The 19,712-nt window shown below is 17.2% G+C and overlaps 6 protein-coding genes across 6 annotated transcripts, besides 18 other annotated features; 4 read left to right on the top strand and 2 right to left on the bottom strand. All coding sequences in view use genetic code 6, as the record gives it.

The window, feature by feature from the left end:
- Nucleotides 1-240: 240 nt before the first annotated feature.
- Nucleotides 241-1,298, bottom strand: IMG5_021870 (transcription termination RNA polymerase i, putative; the record flags this gene model as incomplete). The annotated part of the gene is made up of 2 exons (XM_004039423.1): nt 241-654; nt 752-1,298. Coding segments are annotated over 2 exons (961 nt in total), but the record flags the coding sequence as incomplete, so codon positions are not given.
- An 84-nt stretch (nt 1,299-1,382) lies between these two features.
- Nucleotides 1,383-1,421: a microsatellite.
- A 1,676-nt stretch (nt 1,422-3,097) lies between these two features.
- IMG5_021860 (protein kinase domain protein) lies at nt 3,098-3,974 on the top strand (the record flags this gene model as incomplete). Its single annotated transcript, XM_004039422.1, has 2 exons — nt 3,098-3,505; nt 3,552-3,974. 2 exons carry the CDS (start codon nt 3,098-3,100, stop codon nt 3,972-3,974), a joined length of 831 nt encoding a protein of 276 aa, XP_004039470.1.
- Nucleotides 3,975-4,145: 171 nt separating this feature from the next.
- Nucleotides 4,146-4,216: a microsatellite.
- Nucleotides 4,217-5,361: 1,145 nt separating this feature from the next.
- Nucleotides 5,362-5,399: a microsatellite.
- Nucleotides 5,400-5,569: 170 nt separating this feature from the next.
- Nucleotides 5,570-6,739, top strand: IMG5_021850 (hypothetical protein; the record flags this gene model as incomplete). The annotated part of the gene is made up of 2 exons (XM_004039421.1): nt 5,570-6,392; nt 6,546-6,739. 2 exons carry the CDS (start codon nt 5,570-5,572, stop codon nt 6,737-6,739), a joined length of 1,017 nt encoding a protein of 338 aa, XP_004039469.1.
- Nucleotides 6,740-6,824: 85 nt separating this feature from the next.
- Nucleotides 6,825-6,864: a microsatellite.
- A 1,209-nt stretch (nt 6,865-8,073) lies between these two features.
- Nucleotides 8,074-8,126: a microsatellite.
- Nucleotides 8,121-8,178: a microsatellite.
- Nucleotides 8,124-8,170: a microsatellite.
- Nucleotides 8,138-8,211: a microsatellite.
- Nucleotides 8,186-8,267: a microsatellite.
- A 387-nt stretch (nt 8,268-8,654) lies between these two features.
- Nucleotides 8,655-8,688: a microsatellite.
- Nucleotides 8,689-10,133: 1,445 nt separating this feature from the next.
- Nucleotides 10,134-10,191: a microsatellite.
- Nucleotides 10,134-10,198: a microsatellite.
- A 525-nt stretch (nt 10,199-10,723) lies between these two features.
- IMG5_021840 (hypothetical protein) lies at nt 10,724-11,230 on the top strand. Its single transcript, XM_004039420.1, has 2 exons — nt 10,724-11,080; nt 11,167-11,230. The coding sequence occupies exons 1-2, from the start codon at nt 10,782-10,784 to the stop codon at nt 11,174-11,176; spliced, it is 309 nt and encodes a 102-aa protein (XP_004039468.1). The 5' UTR covers nt 10,724-10,781; the 3' UTR covers nt 11,177-11,230.
- Nucleotides 11,105-11,171: a microsatellite.
- A 1,461-nt stretch (nt 11,231-12,691) lies between the features above and the next one.
- On the bottom strand, nt 12,692-13,834 carry IMG5_021830 (hypothetical protein). Its single transcript, XM_004039419.1, has one exon. The coding sequence runs from the start codon at nt 13,516-13,518 to the stop codon at nt 13,129-13,131; it is 390 nt and encodes a 129-aa protein (XP_004039467.1). The 5' UTR covers nt 13,519-13,834; the 3' UTR covers nt 12,692-13,128.
- A 788-nt stretch (nt 13,835-14,622) lies between these two features.
- Nucleotides 14,623-14,664: a microsatellite.
- A 2,448-nt stretch (nt 14,665-17,112) lies between these two features.
- Nucleotides 17,113-17,209: a microsatellite.
- A 112-nt stretch (nt 17,210-17,321) lies between these two features.
- Nucleotides 17,322-17,377: a microsatellite.
- Nucleotides 17,378-18,317: 940 nt separating this feature from the next.
- Nucleotides 18,318-18,368: a microsatellite.
- A 396-nt stretch (nt 18,369-18,764) lies between these two features.
- Nucleotides 18,765-19,603, top strand: IMG5_021820 (hypothetical protein; the record flags this gene model as incomplete). The annotated part of the gene is made up of 4 exons (XM_004039418.1): nt 18,765-19,205; nt 19,250-19,311; nt 19,362-19,488; nt 19,538-19,603. The coding sequence occupies 4 exons, from the start codon at nt 18,765-18,767 to the stop codon at nt 19,601-19,603; spliced, it is 696 nt and encodes a 231-aa protein (XP_004039466.1).
- Nucleotides 19,604-19,673: 70 nt separating this feature from the next.
- Nucleotides 19,674-19,707: a microsatellite.
- Between the last annotated feature and the right edge of the window lie 5 nt (nt 19,708-19,712).

The raw sequence follows: 19,712 nt of genomic DNA, 5'->3' as shown, positions 1-19,712 counted from the left end.
ATATTAATATTCATTTATTTGAATTTTCTTATTAAGTAAAAGAATCTATATCTTCTTGGCTTTATACTTAATAAAAACTAAGAAGTTAATCAAGAGCTTATTTTTAATTATTTTTTTATTTTTTTTTCTTAAACGAATTTTTTATTTAATTTACAATAAATTATATTTCAAATTTTGATTTATTTATATATATTTATTAAATTTCTTAAAAGCTGCTATTTCGTTTTAAAGCTCGATATATTTAATTAATTTCTTCTTATGTAAACTAACAATATTTTTGAAAAAGAAATTTAGAAATATGTTAATTCCATTTATTTTTGCAATCATCTTTTGATTTTGTTTTTAATTCTTTTGATATTTCAGTCCATTTAATTTATTTTTCTTATAATAATTTAAAGTTCTCATAATCAATATATTTTATTACAAATTATGTATTTTTATCAGAATCAGTTAATTTTCGAACTCTTTTTACTTTATTATATTATTAAACAGAACTTTCATTATATTCTTATGCCTTTTCATTGTATTCTTTTTTCATTTCTTTTCTATTTTATAACACCTTAATGTTAACTTTTTATTGAATTAATTTTATCAAATTAATTAATTCATCTAAGCTCCAAAATCCTTATTATCGTTAATTAAAATTTTCTTATCCTATATATATAAATATACAGTTTTAACATTTATTATATTTATAAAAATTAAAAGTAAAAAAATAAATAAAAATATATTAAATATAATAATTTTATACCTATTTATTTATATTTATCTCTTATATTTGTTGCGGTTTTTCCCATAATATTTGCAATTAATTTCCATTTATTTCCATGTTAATTGACTAAATTTATAAGTTATTAAGTTTCTTATTAATTCCATTTTCCTTTATAATTATTTTAATTAAATTTTCTTTTACAATAATTGTAACAACTTAAAATACTTCTTTAAGGTAAGCATTCAGATATTTAATTCCACACACTTTTTTTGCTTTATAAATTTTAAGAAAAAAGTTACAAAAACTAACTTTCGCTTAATTGATTTAATATAGCATAATTTTGTAATGATTTTATTAATTATTAACCTTCTTCTTCTGTAAATTTTCCTTCCTTTTTTACCTTATTTTCAAGATCTTTCCATTTTCGTTTGTTATTTAAACTATTAGGGTTAAATAATTCAGATCGAGCCTAATTTTAGGTAGTGTTTTCATGCTTTATATTTTCGTCTTCAGAAAGTTCTTCATCCGATTAATCATTAAATATTTCTTATTCCATTTAATCATCACTTTATTAATCTCTTGACATTTAAGGGAAGTTTTTTTATATAAAATAAATTATAAATTATAAATTATTTTATCTTTATTTGTATCAAAATAATTTTAGAAAAGAAAATATATATATATACAAATATATAAATTTATAAATATAATTATTAATTTTTATATTAAAAAATATTATTATCATTTCATTATTGTAGTATATAAAATAAAAAATAATTTAAAAATTTCGATTTATAAAAATAAATATATTTATTTAATTAAAAATATTTACTCTTATAAAATATAATTTCTTTAAATTATTATTCTCTATATTTTTTATAATAAACTAAATATAAATATATTTTTTTTATTAAATATCTTAACTTTTATTTTAATTAATATTAATTATTTATTCAAATTTTAATAAATATTAAAATAACAAAATAAAAAAAAAAATTTGATAAAATTTTCATTTGGATTACATTTTTCAAAAAAAAAATTCATTTCAACTCTTTTTTATACTTGTTTAAAAATATAATGAAAAATTAATAATATTTAAGATTTTAAAGTATTTTAAAAATTTTTGTTATTAATTATTTTAAGTATTAAAATATCCTTATTAATTTCATCATATAAATTCAAAAAAAAAAATTGTCTATAATTTAAATAGAATAATTTTATCTAAAAATAGCCCAAAATATTATAAATAATATAAATTAGTTATCCAAATAAAAAATCAGTTATATAATTATTTCTTTATAATATTAATCAATAAAAGTCTTTAAGTTTATAATATTAGAGATACAATATTCTTTTATGTTAGTTTTCTATATTAAAATTTACATTATTTAATTATCCCCTCTGCTTAATACAAAAAATTAGAAAACAAAGAACTGTAAATTTATCTATTATCTATGTGAATAATAATATTATTAATTTGATTTATATTAATAAAAAATATGTTTATATACACAAAATAGAAATAAAAAACATATTTATAAATGTATTTATATTTATTCTATTTGTAAATTTAACCAATTTACATACTTTTATATAGAAAATTCTGAAATTAATCTTAATTGTTATTCAAATAAAAAATATGTAAATATTAAGTTTAAATGTAATAAATCATTAAATAATATTTAACTCATAAAAGCATAAGCGAAATTAAAATAAATTTTTTTCATGAATAATTTTTTGCATATTTTTTTTTTCTTTTAATGTTTTATTCTTATTCAAATAAAATTAATAAAAAATTAAATATACACACATAAAATTCTTTAATAAAAAAAAAGATAAAGAAAAAATAATTATTACTCTTTTTAAATAAAATTAACAAAAAAAATGTAAAACGATAACATATAAATAGAATTAAAAGAGGAAAAACTAAATATAAAATTTGACAAAATCTATGATGAGATTCTATTTTTAATAAACAAAATAAAATTCCGTTAATTCGAAATGCACACTGTAGAAAATTTGCTAGAAGACATAAAAAAAATTGAATAACAATTCTTTTTATTACATCACACAATTCAATATTATTATACCTAAATTAAACAAAAAAAAAGTGATCTCAACATTCCCTTAAAAGAAACATTAACAACCGAAGAATTAATGGAAAAAGTTAATCAGGTACTCCAAAGAAGTGATAAATATCTCCAAAATAGTTCGGAGTCAAAAAAAGACTTAAATTCTATGTATCTTACACCCAATTATACATATGAAGTAGAAAATTTTACAAGGCAATATTCTAAAACAACGACTGTATTTATAGCAAAAGAAGTCGATTCAAGGCGTATAAGCCCTTAAACATAAAAAATAATAAACTATAATTTAAATAATATGACCATTATAAAAAAGCTTGGTGAAGGTAAATTCTCTGAAGTATATTTAAGTTGTGATAAGAAAACAAGCTTTTTATTTGCGTTAAAAAAAATAAAAAAAGAAACTATAAATCAATATAATATTACCTAAGATATCATAAAGGAAATAAAATCTTAAACTTTATTAGAACATCCAAATTTAATAAAACTTTATGGATTTTTCGCTGATGAAGAGGCAATATATTTAATACAAGAATTAGGACATGGAAAAGAATTATTCGCAGATTTAAAAAGCTAACCGAATAAAAGATTTAAAGAACCTATAACCGCAAATTTTATAAGATAAATTATATAAGCACTAATTTATATGCATTAGAAAAAATTCATACATAGAGATATTAAATTAGAAAATATCATGCTTACTAATGTATATATAATTTTTTGATTTTTTTTGATTTATATATAAAAAATAGGGAGTTCTTAAATTATGTGATTTCGGTTATACTACAGCATTTTAAGAAGATTAAATGAGAAAAACTTTTTGTGGAACATTAGATTATGCAAGTCCAGAGATGGTGGAAGGAAAAGAATACGATAATTCAGTAGATGCTTGGAGTATAGGAATTTTGACATATGAATTAATATTTGGTTAGGCACCATTTACAGATAAAAATGATATGGAAAAAACATTCTTGAATATTGTTAAAAATGAAATCGATTTTCCAGGACTTATTTCTTTTGAAGGAGTAGATTTTATTAAAAAATTGTTGGTAAAAAAACCTTAAGAAAGAATGACATTAAATGATGCTTTATAACATCCTTTTATTTAAAGTGGAATGACTTCAAGATAAAATTAAAGTGAATTAGAATTTTCAGATATGTAGCTTTTAAATTGATTTAAAAATATTTCAAAATAAATTAATTTTTTTTGAATAATTATATATATATATATATATAAATATTTTTTTTTTTTTTAAATTATCATATTATATTATAATAAATAAAATTTAAAAAAATATAGTATTTCTTTATTTTATATTAATTAAATTGAATATCTTTCTTTAAATAAATAAATAAATATTTAATAATTAATTAAATTAAAATAAAAAATTATCATAAATTTAAATAAATTAAAATATATATATAACTAATTATATGATTTTTTTTATGAAATAATTATTTATATTTAATAAATATATTAATATATAAAAAATTCTAAATGTATCAGAAGATTTAAAAATTTATTAAAAATAATCTGAACTTATTTTATTATATTTCCTTAATAATCTGTATTTTTCTGATATTTTTGATATTTTATGCTTACTATAGCTTTATAGGGTTATTATTTAACTCGTTTTTATCAATTATAGTAAAAAAAACTAAATTTTTAATATTTTATAATATTTATTTTTAGTTAATGATAATAAGCTTATATAAGTTACTTTAATTATTTTGTAGATTTCTAGTTTTTCCAGGCTCTTTTTGGTTTTTTTTAAGAAGTATAGAGAATAATTTTAGTGTTTCATTTGCAAAAAGAAGTATAATGATTGTATAAAAGCTTTAAGAAATTATTTAATGTATAATGGAAGATCCTGATTAAATAACTTTAATATATAATTAACACACTAGCGATTAAATATTTTAAATAAAAAATAACCTATAAGGCCTTTAATAAGCATTTAATTTAATGAACGATACATATGTTATATCTAAATAATAAAAATCTTTTTGTAATTTGGTTAATATGATAGTAGATTTACTAAAGTAAATTAAATTTAGTGATAATGAAAAGTCTTTTTAATTATGGGAATTGCTTTAACAACCAATGAAGTTATAAACATTAATTAAAAGTTATACAAATAATTCTACAAAATATAAAATATATTTATTTTAAAATATAGATAAATAATGCAAAGAGCATAATTTAACTTTGTAAGGTTTGATAGATACATTAAAATAACTCGAAGTAATTAAAAATGATCTATATTTTATTTATATATAAATATTCTTGTTAGTAACTATTAATAAATTTAATTGAATATCAACCTTTGAAACAAAGAGTTTTTAGATGGTTAACTAATCGAACATTTGGTACATTGGATTAAGTAATTTTTTTTTTTTTTTTTTTTTTAAATTAAAAAAAGTTAAGGATAGATATTGAAAATTAATTCGAAGTTAAAAGACTTTTTTTAAAATCTTTTGATTCAAAAATAATTGATTGGTATCTCTTTTTAAAAATAAAATAAAAATATTTTATTAAAAAAGTATGTTTATTTATGGAGAAAATTAATAAAATGTAAATAATTAAAATTAAATTAATTCTACATTTATTTACTGCAATCCTAATGGCGGATATTACGAAAACATATATTATAATGTTTATATTTATTATTTTTAAATATGATAAAGCCATTAAAATAAAAATAGAGCGATTGGATAGAGTTTTACATAAAAAAAGGAATCAACTTATTAATATGGAATTACAGAGGTTATGGATGTAGTGAAGGCTCACCTAATACAATAGTAGAAAATCATTTATATATAAATATATATATTTTTGTAAAAAAAGCATTTATTAAAAGACTGTGAATGTATAGTAGATTATTTAAGAATAGATTTAAAGTAATAAAAAATAGGAATACATGGATAAAGTATAGGAGGAATGATCGCTTGTTATGTAGCTTATTCAAAAAAACTAGATTTTTTGATTGCAGATAGGACTTTTTCTTAAATATCTGATATAGGATAGTACAGATTAGGAAACAAATCAAAATAATTATTCAGGTTTTTAACTAATTGGGATCTCTAAATAAATACTAGCTATTTAAACTGCTCTTGTTATAAAGTAATCAGTTTTGATATAAAAGATGACATAATTCCTTATTAAGCAAGTTTATAGAATGGAGTTAGTAAATAATACATATTTAATCATTTAAACAGTTTGGATTATTAATATTTAAAATCTATAAAACAAAGCAATGGATTTTATTCATAAGTTAAAAATTATTTTATTGCAAAAAAATTATAATATAAGAAAGCACTTTAAAATGAAAAATAACCTTAAATAGAAAATCACATAGAGAATTTTATTTCTATTAATGATTATAATTCTTTGTTTAATTCCATAAGAAGAATTATTGAAATTATAGTAGAAATATCAAAATATAGGACAGTTGAACATAATACTACTTTTAATAGTTTTTTAAATGATGAAAATAACAGATTGAATAGGTCAATTTCAGTACCAGAAAGTCGAAATAAACCTTAAAAAATAATTGATATTCCCTTAAATAATTAAAATCCACTAAATGAAAGTGTTAATATCAGTATCGATGGCGAAACATCAGAACTCGCTTAAACTACAAGACCTAAAACTATTGAAATTAAAATTGAAAATGAAAAATAATAATAATTATAAAATAATTAAAATGGTTTCCAATATAATTATAATGGAATTCTTACTGAAGATATAAAATCGGATAAACAATTTCAAGATTTTATTATTAATTGTTTTACTGCTTTTGATAAATTCGATTCAGGGGGCTTAACTATTGCTTCGATTTTTACAGCTTTTTAATAAAATTAATAATATGAAATTTTTAAAGTTATTTTTATATATCAATATTTTTATTTTATTTTTTAAAAAAGTAATTTATTTTGAATTTGGAGATTTGGGGAAGTATTAAACCTTAAAAATTTATAATTAAAAAAAATTGAATATAAACGGATATTTGAAATATAGTATTTTAAAAATGAAAGAATTAATTAATAAATTAAATGAATTAAATCAGTAAGTTAAATTAAGTGATCATGAAATTTTCTAAAGGAAATTAACTAATGATATAGAAAATATTTGTTAAAAATTTTAAATTATCATGGTTAAAATGGCTAAAAAAATTAACATTGAAGATATAAGTAGTTTATCAACTGAAAGTTTTTAATAAGAATAAAAACAAAATGAATAGGAAAGCAATCTTTAAATTAAGCTAGGGTTTTTACTGCCTTTAGATTGTGGACATAATGGAATATATTCAAAGTTAGAATTTAAAATTTATGAACTTCATCTTAAATAGTCAGGATTTATTTCTTCTTGAATTTTTAATTTTTGAATTTTGAAATATAAATCGTATAAAAATGTTATTTTTTATATAAAAATTCAATATTAACTTTTTTAATAAAAATTAAATATTTATTTTAAAAATATATTAAAAATTTATATCAATAAAATTTCTATTCATTTTAATTCTAATTACATCTTAAAATTAATCAAAAAAAATAAAAAATTGAAACATTTTATTTTACTTTAATTATTTTTTAAGCAAATATATTTCATTTTGAAAAATTGTTTTTTTATTATATTTTTTTAATTTAAAATTTATTTATATAAATAAAATGACTTAAATTATTCATAATATTAATTTAATATTGATATTTATTCTAATTATGTTTGAAGTAAAAATCTCATTTTATAAAAACAACTTTATTTAATTGATTTCCTATTTTACTAATCTAAAAATAATTATACATTTTAATAACTAAATCATAATAAAGAAAATATTATTCTATTTTATAATATATTAATAACTATTTAAATTAAATTTAATATAATTTTTCATTATTATATTTTATTTTTTTTAAAAAAATATTTATTATTATAATAATATTATAATTTTAGTAAAATTATAGTTTATTAAAAATCAAAATAAAAATGTATTATTTATTATTAAATTACTTACTATATTAATATATTATGTAATATATAGCTAAAGTATAAAAAATAAAATTAAATTGTAAAACTTTAATATTAAAAAAAATTGCATTTAATATATATATATTTTAAACATAATAAACTTAAATTTCTGCATAATATATTTCCATGTCAAAAAAATAAATTTCAAATTCTTTTGTATTAATATTTCATTTAACTAGACTTTTTTTATTTAAATAAAATAATTTAAGATATATTCAACAAAAAAAGAATTATAAATTTATGTTTATTATTTATATAATTAATAAAACATTATTTATATATAATTATTAAAATATTAAAATATATATATAAATAAATATATATTTATACTTAAATATATATATATTTAATTTTAAAATTTATAATATATAATTATATTTTAATTTATTTTTAAATAAAATTATTTATTATATTATTTATAAAGATAATTTTTTTTAATGAAACATACAATATTTTTTTTTTATTTTTTTTTGAATTTAATATTTTCTTTTGAATAAAAAGAACTCACCATAGGCACACCATTAAAAATTTAATTATAATCTGCACATAAACCAATCTATTTTGTAGTTTCTTTATTAGAGCAAATATCATAATAATTATTCGTATCAATTTCTGGTGAAACATTTTAAAGCTAGCCTTCCATTTCTTTATCTTTTACTGATTAATAACCAAATGAATAATTGAATTTTATTTATTGTCCTCCAAACTAATACAATGTATGCAATGTAAAAGTTTCTGAATTAAAAAAGTTAGATTATAAAAATCTTTTTATTGGAATAAACTGTGATTTAAATTGTTCATACATAATAGAAGTTTTTAATAACCCTTAATAAGCTAAATATTTAATAAGTATAATATTTTTATATAATTTTTTAAAAATTAATTAATTAAAAAGATAAAAAGTATTATATTTAAAGTTAACTTGAAAAAGACTAAAATGTTTATTTTCATTTTGGAAAAGTTTTTATTCCACAGGATCCTGATTTAAAGCGAATTATAATTCATGTAAAAAAAATATAGTCTCAATATATTTAAATGCCAGTTAAAATTTACGCTTCTTTTACACAAGATATTGTCAATTTAAACAATGTATATATATAATATTTTTTTACTTTAACAACTATTTTAATTTATATTTAGAAACAATTTGATTCATTACCTCCTATATTCTAAATTACAATATTAGAAATTTCCTTTGAAAATATAAAAAGAAATTAAGATCTTTCATTTACAATAGAATCTTCTCCCCAAGAAACGCTTGAAGTATTAATCTAAACTTAAAATGGCTCATTACGGGAAATATAGCAATAAACCGAAATTATAGAATATTTAAAAAAAGGCGAAAAAATGATTTATAAAATTAATTATAATAGTGAATCATTAAAAAACCAGAAAATTTACTTAGTTGTATATACACTAAGAGGAAATCCTTCTATGTAAAACTAAACTAAAAAAATATAAATAATTAAATTAATATATATTAATAAAGTTATGTTAATTGTAACTAATTGCCTTAAAAAAATTAAAAATATTTATTAAAATAATCTGAATATAATCAATAAGAATTCGTTTTTTCATATTATGAAAGACAAGCGAACGGATGTGAAGATAACTTATTTTACATTATGATAGAAGCTCATAAAGATTAGGGTAGTGAGTACATGTTTTTTAGTTAATAATCATATCCTGATTAAATAAGTTTGTTAAATTTAAATTATGATGTAAATGGAATTGTAAAGAAAAATTTTTTGAGTGACTATTTTTTGATTATTTAAGAAAAAATGGACTATGATATACAAATTACATTAAATAAAAAGTAAGGAAATGCTAAATTTATTGTAAAAAAATGTGAATCTGATTACTTAAATGATTGTGTTATGTCCATAGAATATATCGAAAATTAGATAAAATTAGAAAATTTAAATGATTTTTATTATTCATAAAATTATATTACGTTTAAAAATGAATATAAAAACTGTAAATTTTAGTCAAGTACTAAATGTGTATATTATGTAGCTATTATTAATACAAATGAAGATAAATTTGATACTTATTATAGTATTATTGCTACACATTCTTTGTATAATTAAATTATTAATAATGGAATACCTAAATTAGATTTTGTAAACATAAATTAATATAAATATTATGTTTATAAAAGCCCAGATATGGAAAAAAATATGATTAGTTAAATAAAAATTAAAATAAATCATTAAACTGGAAATACTATTATTAGTTCAAATTTATTTTCAAGTATTTATAATAAATATTAATGATATAAAATAAAAAAATAAAAAATAAAAATTATATATATATATATATATATATATATATATATATATATATATATATATATATTTATACATTTATTTTAAAATAGAATTTTAAAGCAAATGGCCTTAAGTGGATAATTCCACTATATCATCTGAAAATGAGATTATTTTTAGAAATTAAGTTCATGGAGAACTTGAAAATTAAGAAATTTACATATCTATATTTGGAAAGGAATACTCAGCTTATATTCTATAAGTTGAAATAAAAACAAATGAAAAAAATCCTACAATTATTTACAATTTTCTTAAATAAAATATTTTCATTGTCTAAACTTTAAATTCTTACGAAGACATTTATTATTTTTAAATATAACTTTTAGATATTAAAAATAGATAATTTAATCCTGACATATAAATTAATTTTACTCCAATTAATGGAAATTTTATGCTTTATTTATGTAATGACTAAGTACTTGAATGTACAGCACAAAACAGCTTTATAAATACACGCAATTTTAATATAAATATAAAAAATTATGATTAAAATTATTCTAAAAGTAAAAAATATATTGGATTTGTTATTCCTGTAAGTGAAATTAATACTAATTCTTAAGAAAATAATCTAGAATTATCTTTTAAAATTGGCTATAGTATTTAAAATTCTTTAATTTTGATTCCACATGATGAAATTCATAAGGAAGTTATTTTAAAAGAAAATACTAAAATGTTTTATTTTTATGTAAATTTAAATGATGATTATATTATTTCAGTAAATCTTAATGAAGGAAATATTACTGGTAGTTTAGAATTAGGAAATAAAAAAATCTTATTTAAGAATAAAAGTATTCTATAATTAAATTAATTAGACATTAAATAAGCTTGTTCAAATATTTTTAAAGAATGTTTTGCATTTTTATAAATTTAAGGAATTTCTTAAACAAATGAAGTTTTAATATTTATTTAAAATAGTCAATAAAAAGTATATATCATATATATTAATATAATAAATAATAAAATAAATATATATATTATTTATATAAAAATATTTATAAATATTAAAAAAAGATTTAACTGATACCAGGAACTCCACATATATAAAATTATCCAAAAAACAAATCTGAATATCAATAATTTTATTTTAAATATTTTAAAGGGCTAAACTACTATCTAATAATAAACAATAGAGAATAAAAGCTTACTATTTTATTAAACTTTAACTAATAAAACTACCCTACAAGGGAAAAATTCGATTACCAATCGCACTAAGATTAAATAAATTTACATTAAACAATAACCTAAATAAACCAAGAATTAATAAACTGTAAAGAATTACAATGCAAGATTTTAATATCAGTATACGTTCCAGAAATTTTATAAGAAAATCTACATGAAAAATACTACGAAATCTTCTTAACATCCAGAATAATGAGACTCAGATAAAACGAATAATAAATAAATTATGCAAGCAATAAAATAATGAACATATATACTATTAACTTTGCATCTAGCATAAAATAAGCTTTTATATATATAAATCCTATAGGCAGTTGTTCTTTAGAAATGCTAATTAAAAAAGAAGGTTTTGAAAAAGAAAATGATTAAAAAATTTTAAACACAAATAAGTCTCACCAAAAAGCTTATGGATTTGTAGAAATAAAAAAAGAACTTTTCCCTGATAAATAATTATAAGGAGAATATACACTTTTTGTAGGAAGTGTAGAGGATTTATGTGAATATTCCTTAGGTTATTTTATTAATGATTATAAATATGTAAAAATATATCCCGGCCATAATTTATTCGTACATCTAGAAAGAAACGATAAACTCTATTTAGAATATTACTCGCAAAAACCATTTAAAGTAGAGCTTTCTCTTGAAGAAGGAAATGTTTAAATGGGACTTATAAATCAATAAGATTTCGATTTAGAAAAAAAATTAAATATAAAGGAGTATCCAGTTAATAATGTGAGTTAAAAAGGAGTATATTCATTGCATTTGGATGAAAAAAATCCTATTTATAAGCCCTAAAATGCATATATAATAACTATTTAATGTCTATAAGAAGCCCGTTTTTCCGTTTTTGTACAAGAAGAAAATTCTTTATTAATTTTGCCGGCTTAAAGAATGTTTAAATTTTAATTAAATTTAAATTAAAATTAATTATTTTCCTTTTATAAAAATAATAAACCTTTCACTATAAAAATTACTTTAGTAAACGGAAATATAGATTTTTATGAAAAAATGGAAAATAAGGAAGAAACACATAAATTTAACATAAATGGGCATATGATAAATAAAAAAATATTTTTTGAAAATTAATAAATGGAAAATTCTTAAAAGCAACCTTTTACATTTAAAATTGCTTCTAAATAAAACTCTTTGTATATAATAAGCATTACGGAAAAAAATAAGAAGATGAATTTGGCAAGTGGAATACCTTTTTTTGATGAATTAGAGCCTTTAGATTAAAATTAATATTTATATTATACTATTTAAAATAAGTATTAGAAAACTTTTAATATTAATGTATTTCTATTAAATGATATTTTTGAAAGATCTTAAGAATTAAATAATTATCCTTTTATAAAGATTTAATCTAAAGATTATTAATTAGTATAAAACATGTTCTTTTTGCATTCTGATGTTATTGCTTTTGAATAAGAAAACTCAAAAGGAGCTTATGAAATAAAAATAGAAAATTAAAGTTCCTTTTTGATTTAAAAAAATGAAAATCTCTAATTTTATTTAATAGCTAATTAAGGGTATTCATTATTAATAATAAATAAATTTACATATAAAACTTCTTATTAAGATTCTTTTGATAATTATTAAGTTTACATGCCTGAGGGTACTTAATAATTAACCCTTGAGTTAATATAATGTTAAGGAAAATCTTAAATATATTTAAACGAATAACCTGTATTAGTAAAATACAATCACTATATGGTAAAAGTAGATAAGGATAATTAAAAAGGAGATTTCAATATATATGATTTTTCTGTCCAAAATTAAAAAAATTAAATCCATTCATATTTAATCCGTCCACATTTAGATACAGAAGACACATTCTATCCATATTAATTTTACAAAATAGACAAGAAATTCAGAATTGAAAAAAATGAAGATTTTTCGAAAATATAACTATATTTTAGTGGAATTAATTGCATTTATAATGATTGTTCGCTTTCTTCTTATTAACTAGAAAATATAGTTTATAAAGTATACACAAGTAAATCTTTTAATGATATTAATGCATTATCTTTGTGCGGAAGTTCTTTTAATGCTCAAAATTATAAAACGTTTAGTTATTTTTATTTAAATATTAAAGAAAGTGAACATAAATATTAAATTCCCTTAGATTTTTAGGATAGTGATCATATTTTTATAGGAGTTTAAGTTTAGGGGGTTTTCAAGCATAGTTTGACTTAACAATTGAAGGATTTTTTCTTTTCATACGATGTGGAATAAGTTGAAAAACCTTAAAAATTCCTTGTTTAAAAAAATAAAATTTTAATTGGAGTTTTTGTAGTTTTGGCTTTGTTTTGTGTTTTTGGAATCGCTTTGTTATTTTTATGTAGAAATAAAAAAAGATGGTACTATTCGAAATATAATAAGAAAATAAAGATAATAATATATCAGCTATTAATATTACATAAGATAATTCAGTTGAATTAAATAAATATTAATAATTTAAAGATGAAGTTAATTTATAATGATGCATTTTTTTTTATGAGAAAAAAATAGTTTATTTATTATTTTTAAAGAAATTATGGAGTATTTTAAAAAATAAATAATTTTAAATAAATTTCTTTTTTAAAAATATATTAATATAAATTAATTTTATATATAAACATTATTAATTTTTTATTATTAAAATATAATTATATTTATTAAGTCATTCTATAGAAGAAAATATTGTTTGAAATTATTTGGAAATAATATTTTCCAAATCTTCAAGTTCAACTTAATATTCAATTTATAAATGACTTTTAATATTATTAATAATACTTAAATATTGTTTATTTTATAAAATTTTATGAGTAAATTCAGGTAAAATATCATTTTTTTAATTAACATTTAATGCTTTCATTAATGAATTAATTATATTAGAATTTTCTCTATTTTTTTTTCTCAAAATAAGAAAATCATGTACAACTTTTTTTAAGGTCTCCCAATTTTATTCAACTGTATTTTTTTCTTATTTTTTTTCTTTATTTTCTTCATTATTATCATTAATACATTACATAAGTTGATCAAAATATTTTTGAAATTCTTAAAATTTAATATTTTCTTTTGCTAAATAAGATAATTTTTAAACAATATACTCTAAACTGTAAACCTGGAATTCCTTTTATAAATTTCTAAATAAGGAATCATACTAGTTATATTATTTAACCAAATTATTATTCTAAAATTCCAACTAACTTTTCAAAATTTCTAATTCTTCATTTTTTTAATATAAAATATCCTTCCAATTTTTTTATTCATTGTTAATTTTTTCCAATTAATTTTTTTCCTATTCAATTTACTAATATTTTTCAAGCAATCTACTAGTTTTTTCAACAAAAATTAAATTTTCCTTTTTCAAAATTTCATTTTCTTACATACACAAATCTTTATTAATATCATTTTCTAATTTTAGTTTTTTAATTTCATAATCTTTTTCCAAAACCTGAATTTTATTCTAAACATCAATATATCCATTTTAATAACTTTTGCATTATTCTTCTAAAAAACAATTCTTTTTTTCTAAATCGAAAATTAATTCTTAATATTTTTCCATTTCTTTTATATATTTTTCAATTTTTCCTTTCAAAAGTTTAATTTCTTATTTAAATTTTTCCTCAATATTACTTTCAAAAAAATTTACTTGTTTTAACTATTCTTCCTTTATTTGTATTATCTCATTTAATCTTTAGATTTCTTTTTTTAACATTCTTATTTCCTTTTCTTCCGATTTTTGAAAAGTACTTAAATTATCCTACTAAGTAACTAAATTTTCATTCAAAGATTATTAAGTGTTTATTAATAAATTTTTATACTACAAAGTATTATTTGAATGCGCCTAAGTACTTCCCAATTCTGTAAAAGAAATTAGTTTTAGGTTATTTTTTTAAGGTATTTCAGTATTTTTTATTTTTTTTGATTATGAAATTCTTTAACAAGCTTCTTTTTGAAGATAAGAAGAATATTCTTCCGAACTTTAGGATTCTTCTGTAATATTTTTACTTTATTCGAATTTGTATTTTTAGAATTTCATTTAAAATATTTATAACTTTTTTGAAATAAAAAATAAAATGATATTTTTTTAAAAAAAAAATATATACTATAATAAATTTTTATATTTAAAAAAATATAAATAAATATATTTTTATTAAAATTGTATTACTTTTATTTTTTTTACATTTATTATTATTTTTTTTTTAAAATACAAAAAAAAACAAAGAAACAAAACAAAAAATAATAATTTTATTTGATACTATAAATAAAATCAGAAGGTTTTCTCATTTATAAAAAAATATTTATTTTTTACAAAATCTTTTAAAAATACAAAGACAATAAATCTCATAATAAGAAAAAATTACAAGAAAATGATGTTTAACAATAGTAAACTTAAAAAAATATAATTAATTTAAGCAAAATAAATAAAAAAAGATTCATAAAGTTATATTCCAGCAAACCCACAATAAATGATGGATGTGCTTAATAACATGATGAAAATGATGTTATAACAGTAATAATTTTATCCATAAATGTGTAATAATCCAAGTTTATATTAATCTCATTAATCTTTTTCCACAAGCTAATCATTATAGTAATTTCAGTAATTTAATTAATAATAAATTCCCAATAATATACCAATTTAACCAAATAATTTTGGCTCATAAAGTATTGAAAATAGGTTTTAATATTAATAAAATGATTTAAAAAATTTTTATGATAAAGTAGGCTCTACATAACAAAATGATTAGTTCGTAAAAATGAATGTTGATAATTAATTAGAATAAGCCAATAATTTGGAATTATTACCTTACGAATCTAATTTTATATAAGGTGAATATAATGATCCTTTAAACTTTTCTATATAAAAATAAAATTAAAATTATTAATAAGAACTTTTAAGATAATAAATGATGTAAAATTAGTTTAATAATTAAGAAAATAAGGCATAAATACATTAATAATAGTAATAATTCGTATAATAATAATAATTATAAAGTTTTCCTTAAAATCTTAAATAAACTAATATATAAGAAAACAAATAATCATAATTATAAGGTTTTTCCGAAAGCATTCCTGAAAATAAATAAGAATAGATAAATTATTCAGGAAACAAATCTGAAAGAAGATAATTAACATAAACAGAAAACCTTTAATAAAAAAACACTAAAAATAGCGAATATAATAATAATAATTAATAAGAGAACGAGTTTATTATAAATTAAACAATATAATCAAACAATAATATTTAAGAATTAAAAGTTTTCTAAAGACAAGAAAGTTAATAAAACATTAAATAAATAAACTATGATGATATTCCTATAAAAACAAACAAAACCTAAAATTATGAAAATATTCCTATTAAAGCAAAATAGAATAATGCAGTAACTAATTATGATGATATTCCTATAAAAACAAATAAAATCAATCAAGAAAAGTCTTAAATATAATAAAAAAAATAATAAAATTCTTTAGAAGATATTCCTATCAAATCTATTGGAATATCAAAAAGATTTGAAGATTTAGTAGAAGAAAAATTAAAAAACGAGCAATAATAAATAGAAAATGAAACATATTTATCATAAAATATACTAAAGAAAAATTTTCTAAAAAAAGGAACAAGAAGCTACCTCTCAAATGCTTAATAACGTTCTAAAGCTGCAATAAATCATATAGAAACAATTATTGATTAATAAAAAGTAAGTTTTAATGAAATTATAATAAATAATAATAGTTTATATAAATAACAAAAAAATTAATAAAATTAAAAAAAACAAATTAAAATAATGCTAATAATAATATTAATACTAATAATAATAATAATGTTAATAATAATAATAATAATAATAATAATAATAATAATAATAATATTAAATATAATAATAATTCGTCTATTATTTATAAAAGTAATGAAAATAAACAAGAAAATTTTTTATAAAGCAAACCAAAATAAAAATTTCTTTAAAGAGGAAAAGGAAAAGGAGGAGGAATACAAGGAAAATAAAAAGAAGAATTAAAAGAAGAATAAAAAGAAGATCAAAAAAAATAATAAAAAAATTATAATTTTTCTTATAAATAAGATTAGTAAATAGATTTATTAAGTTTAAATAATGATTTTTAAGAGAAAAATAATAAAAAAAGCAAAACTTAAAATATATTTATAATGGATTAATATTAGTGTGAAAAATAATAAATTAATTAAAAATAAAATTATTTTAACGAAGATGACATTAATTTACCTAAATAATAATAAGATAACTTTGAATTTTAAAATAATAATGATAATTCATATGAAGATATTTAATAATCATCATAAAAATCTTAATTTATAGATAATCAAGAATCCTAACTAGATGAAGATGATGATTAGGAATACTTTAAAATTGTGCAAAAATATTTTGATAAAAAAAACACTAATTAAGATAATAATAATATAGAAAAAAAAAATGAAAATAAAAAATAAACTGCCTTAGAAAATTAATAAAATCAAAAAAAAAATATATAAGATGATAACTAAAATAATAGGAAAAATATATTAGAAAATAATAATTAGAAATACAAAAATTAATAAGAATAAATTGAAAAATTAACAATTGAATTAAATAAATATAAAACAGAAAATGAAAAAGTTTAAAAAATGAAAGTTAAATATGAAGAAATGTTAAAGAATATATCATAATAATAAGAATAATTCGAAAAATAAAAAATAGCCGAATTAGAAGAATTCGAATAATGGAAAAAAGAAGAAATCAAGAAAAATTTAAATGAAAAAAGAGTTAAAGAAAGACAAGAAAAAGTATTTTTTTGTTTAAAAAAAAATAATAAAATTTAAAACAAAAAAGGCAATGTAAAATTAACCAAATAGAAAAGAAAAAGAAGAAATAGAAAATTTAGTTTAATAAATAAAAAAATTGCAAGAAGAATAAAAAATTAAAGACTAAAGACATAAATTAGCTTTTGAAAAACAAAGAAAGCTTTTAGAAGAAGCAAATTAAAAAAATTAAGAATTATAAGAATAAATTAAAAATTTATAATAAAAATCAAAAGAGGAAAAAAAACCAAAAACATTCCAGAAAACACCAAAAAAGTATAATTTGAATTAAAAAAAAGACCTTTATCCTGAAAATAAATACTTTCCTACAAGTAGTGATGGTGAAGAATAAGAAAACAGTTTAAAAGACGAAATTAATAATTAAACTAATATTCATGAAGATTATGAGAATAATATGTAAAATAATAACTCTAAATATTCTGAAAATATAGAAAAATACGAAGATATAATAAATTTCGACCCTTAAAATAACAAAAAATAAAAAAACAAAGTATATATCGAAAATATAAATAATAAAAAAGTAATAAATTAGAAATAATATATAAATGAAAGTCAAGTGTTAAAAAAATAACAAGAATTAGAACATATTAAAAAACTAAATTAAATAGGAATGCATAATTCAAAAGAAACTAGTAAAAAATTTAAATACGATATAAGTAATATAGGATCTTAAAATATTTCTATTTCTATCCTTGATAAATTGATTGATTAAAACTAATTTTAATATGATTAAAATTAGTTCTATTAACAATATTAATAAAGTAATAAAAAAACTTCCAAAATAATACAATAAACAGTAGGATAAGATGGAAAAGTAAAAAAAATAAAAATATAAAAAATATATCTCTATATATAGATAACAAGATTTTATGAAGATTAAAAAATTGAGTATATATTCGCAAATAAAGTTAAAAAATAAGTTTTTCCAAATAAATATTCTATTGTTAATTTTATAAATTAAGATATAAAATAAGTACTACCTGACGAAACTATAATTTATTATTTCGCTGATGCTTTTACTACGTAAACTACTTTTCCTAATGGAGTCAATGTATTAATTTTTTTATATTTATAAAAAAAAAAAAATTATTTTAGGTTTATAAATTTCCTAATGATTAATATGAAATACACTTTCCAAATGGATAAAAGGAAATTAAGTATTTTTATTTCTAAATTATTATTTTATTTAATTCTTTTTTTTTATTAGATTTTGTGATGGAACAATGAAATTTATATCAGAAACTGGAGAAGAAGTAACATATTTTGAAGATGGAACAATATAAACATTAGATGTTAATAAAGTAAAGAAATGTAGATATAAAAATGGAGAAGAAGTAAGACTTTATTTATAAACATATAAAAAAATTGTTATTAAAAAAATAGAAAATATTTTATCCTGATGATTATGAAGAAAATTAATATATAGATGAAGATGATGATTATTATTGAATAACTAAAAATATATATATATTTTTTTTTCCCTATATATATATATATATATTAATTTTTTCAAGAATTATTTATTATTATTTTTATTATTATTGTTTATTATTCTATA

This window comes from Ichthyophthirius multifiliis (genome assembly GCF_000220395.1).
Source record: "Ichthyophthirius multifiliis unplaced genomic scaffold scaff_1120509249668, whole genome shotgun sequence".
NCBI lineage: Eukaryota > Ciliophora > Oligohymenophorea > Hymenostomatida > Ichthyophthirius > Ichthyophthirius multifiliis.
Note: the sequence above shows the minus strand (reverse complement) of the source record. Positions and strands in the feature narration are given on the sequence as shown.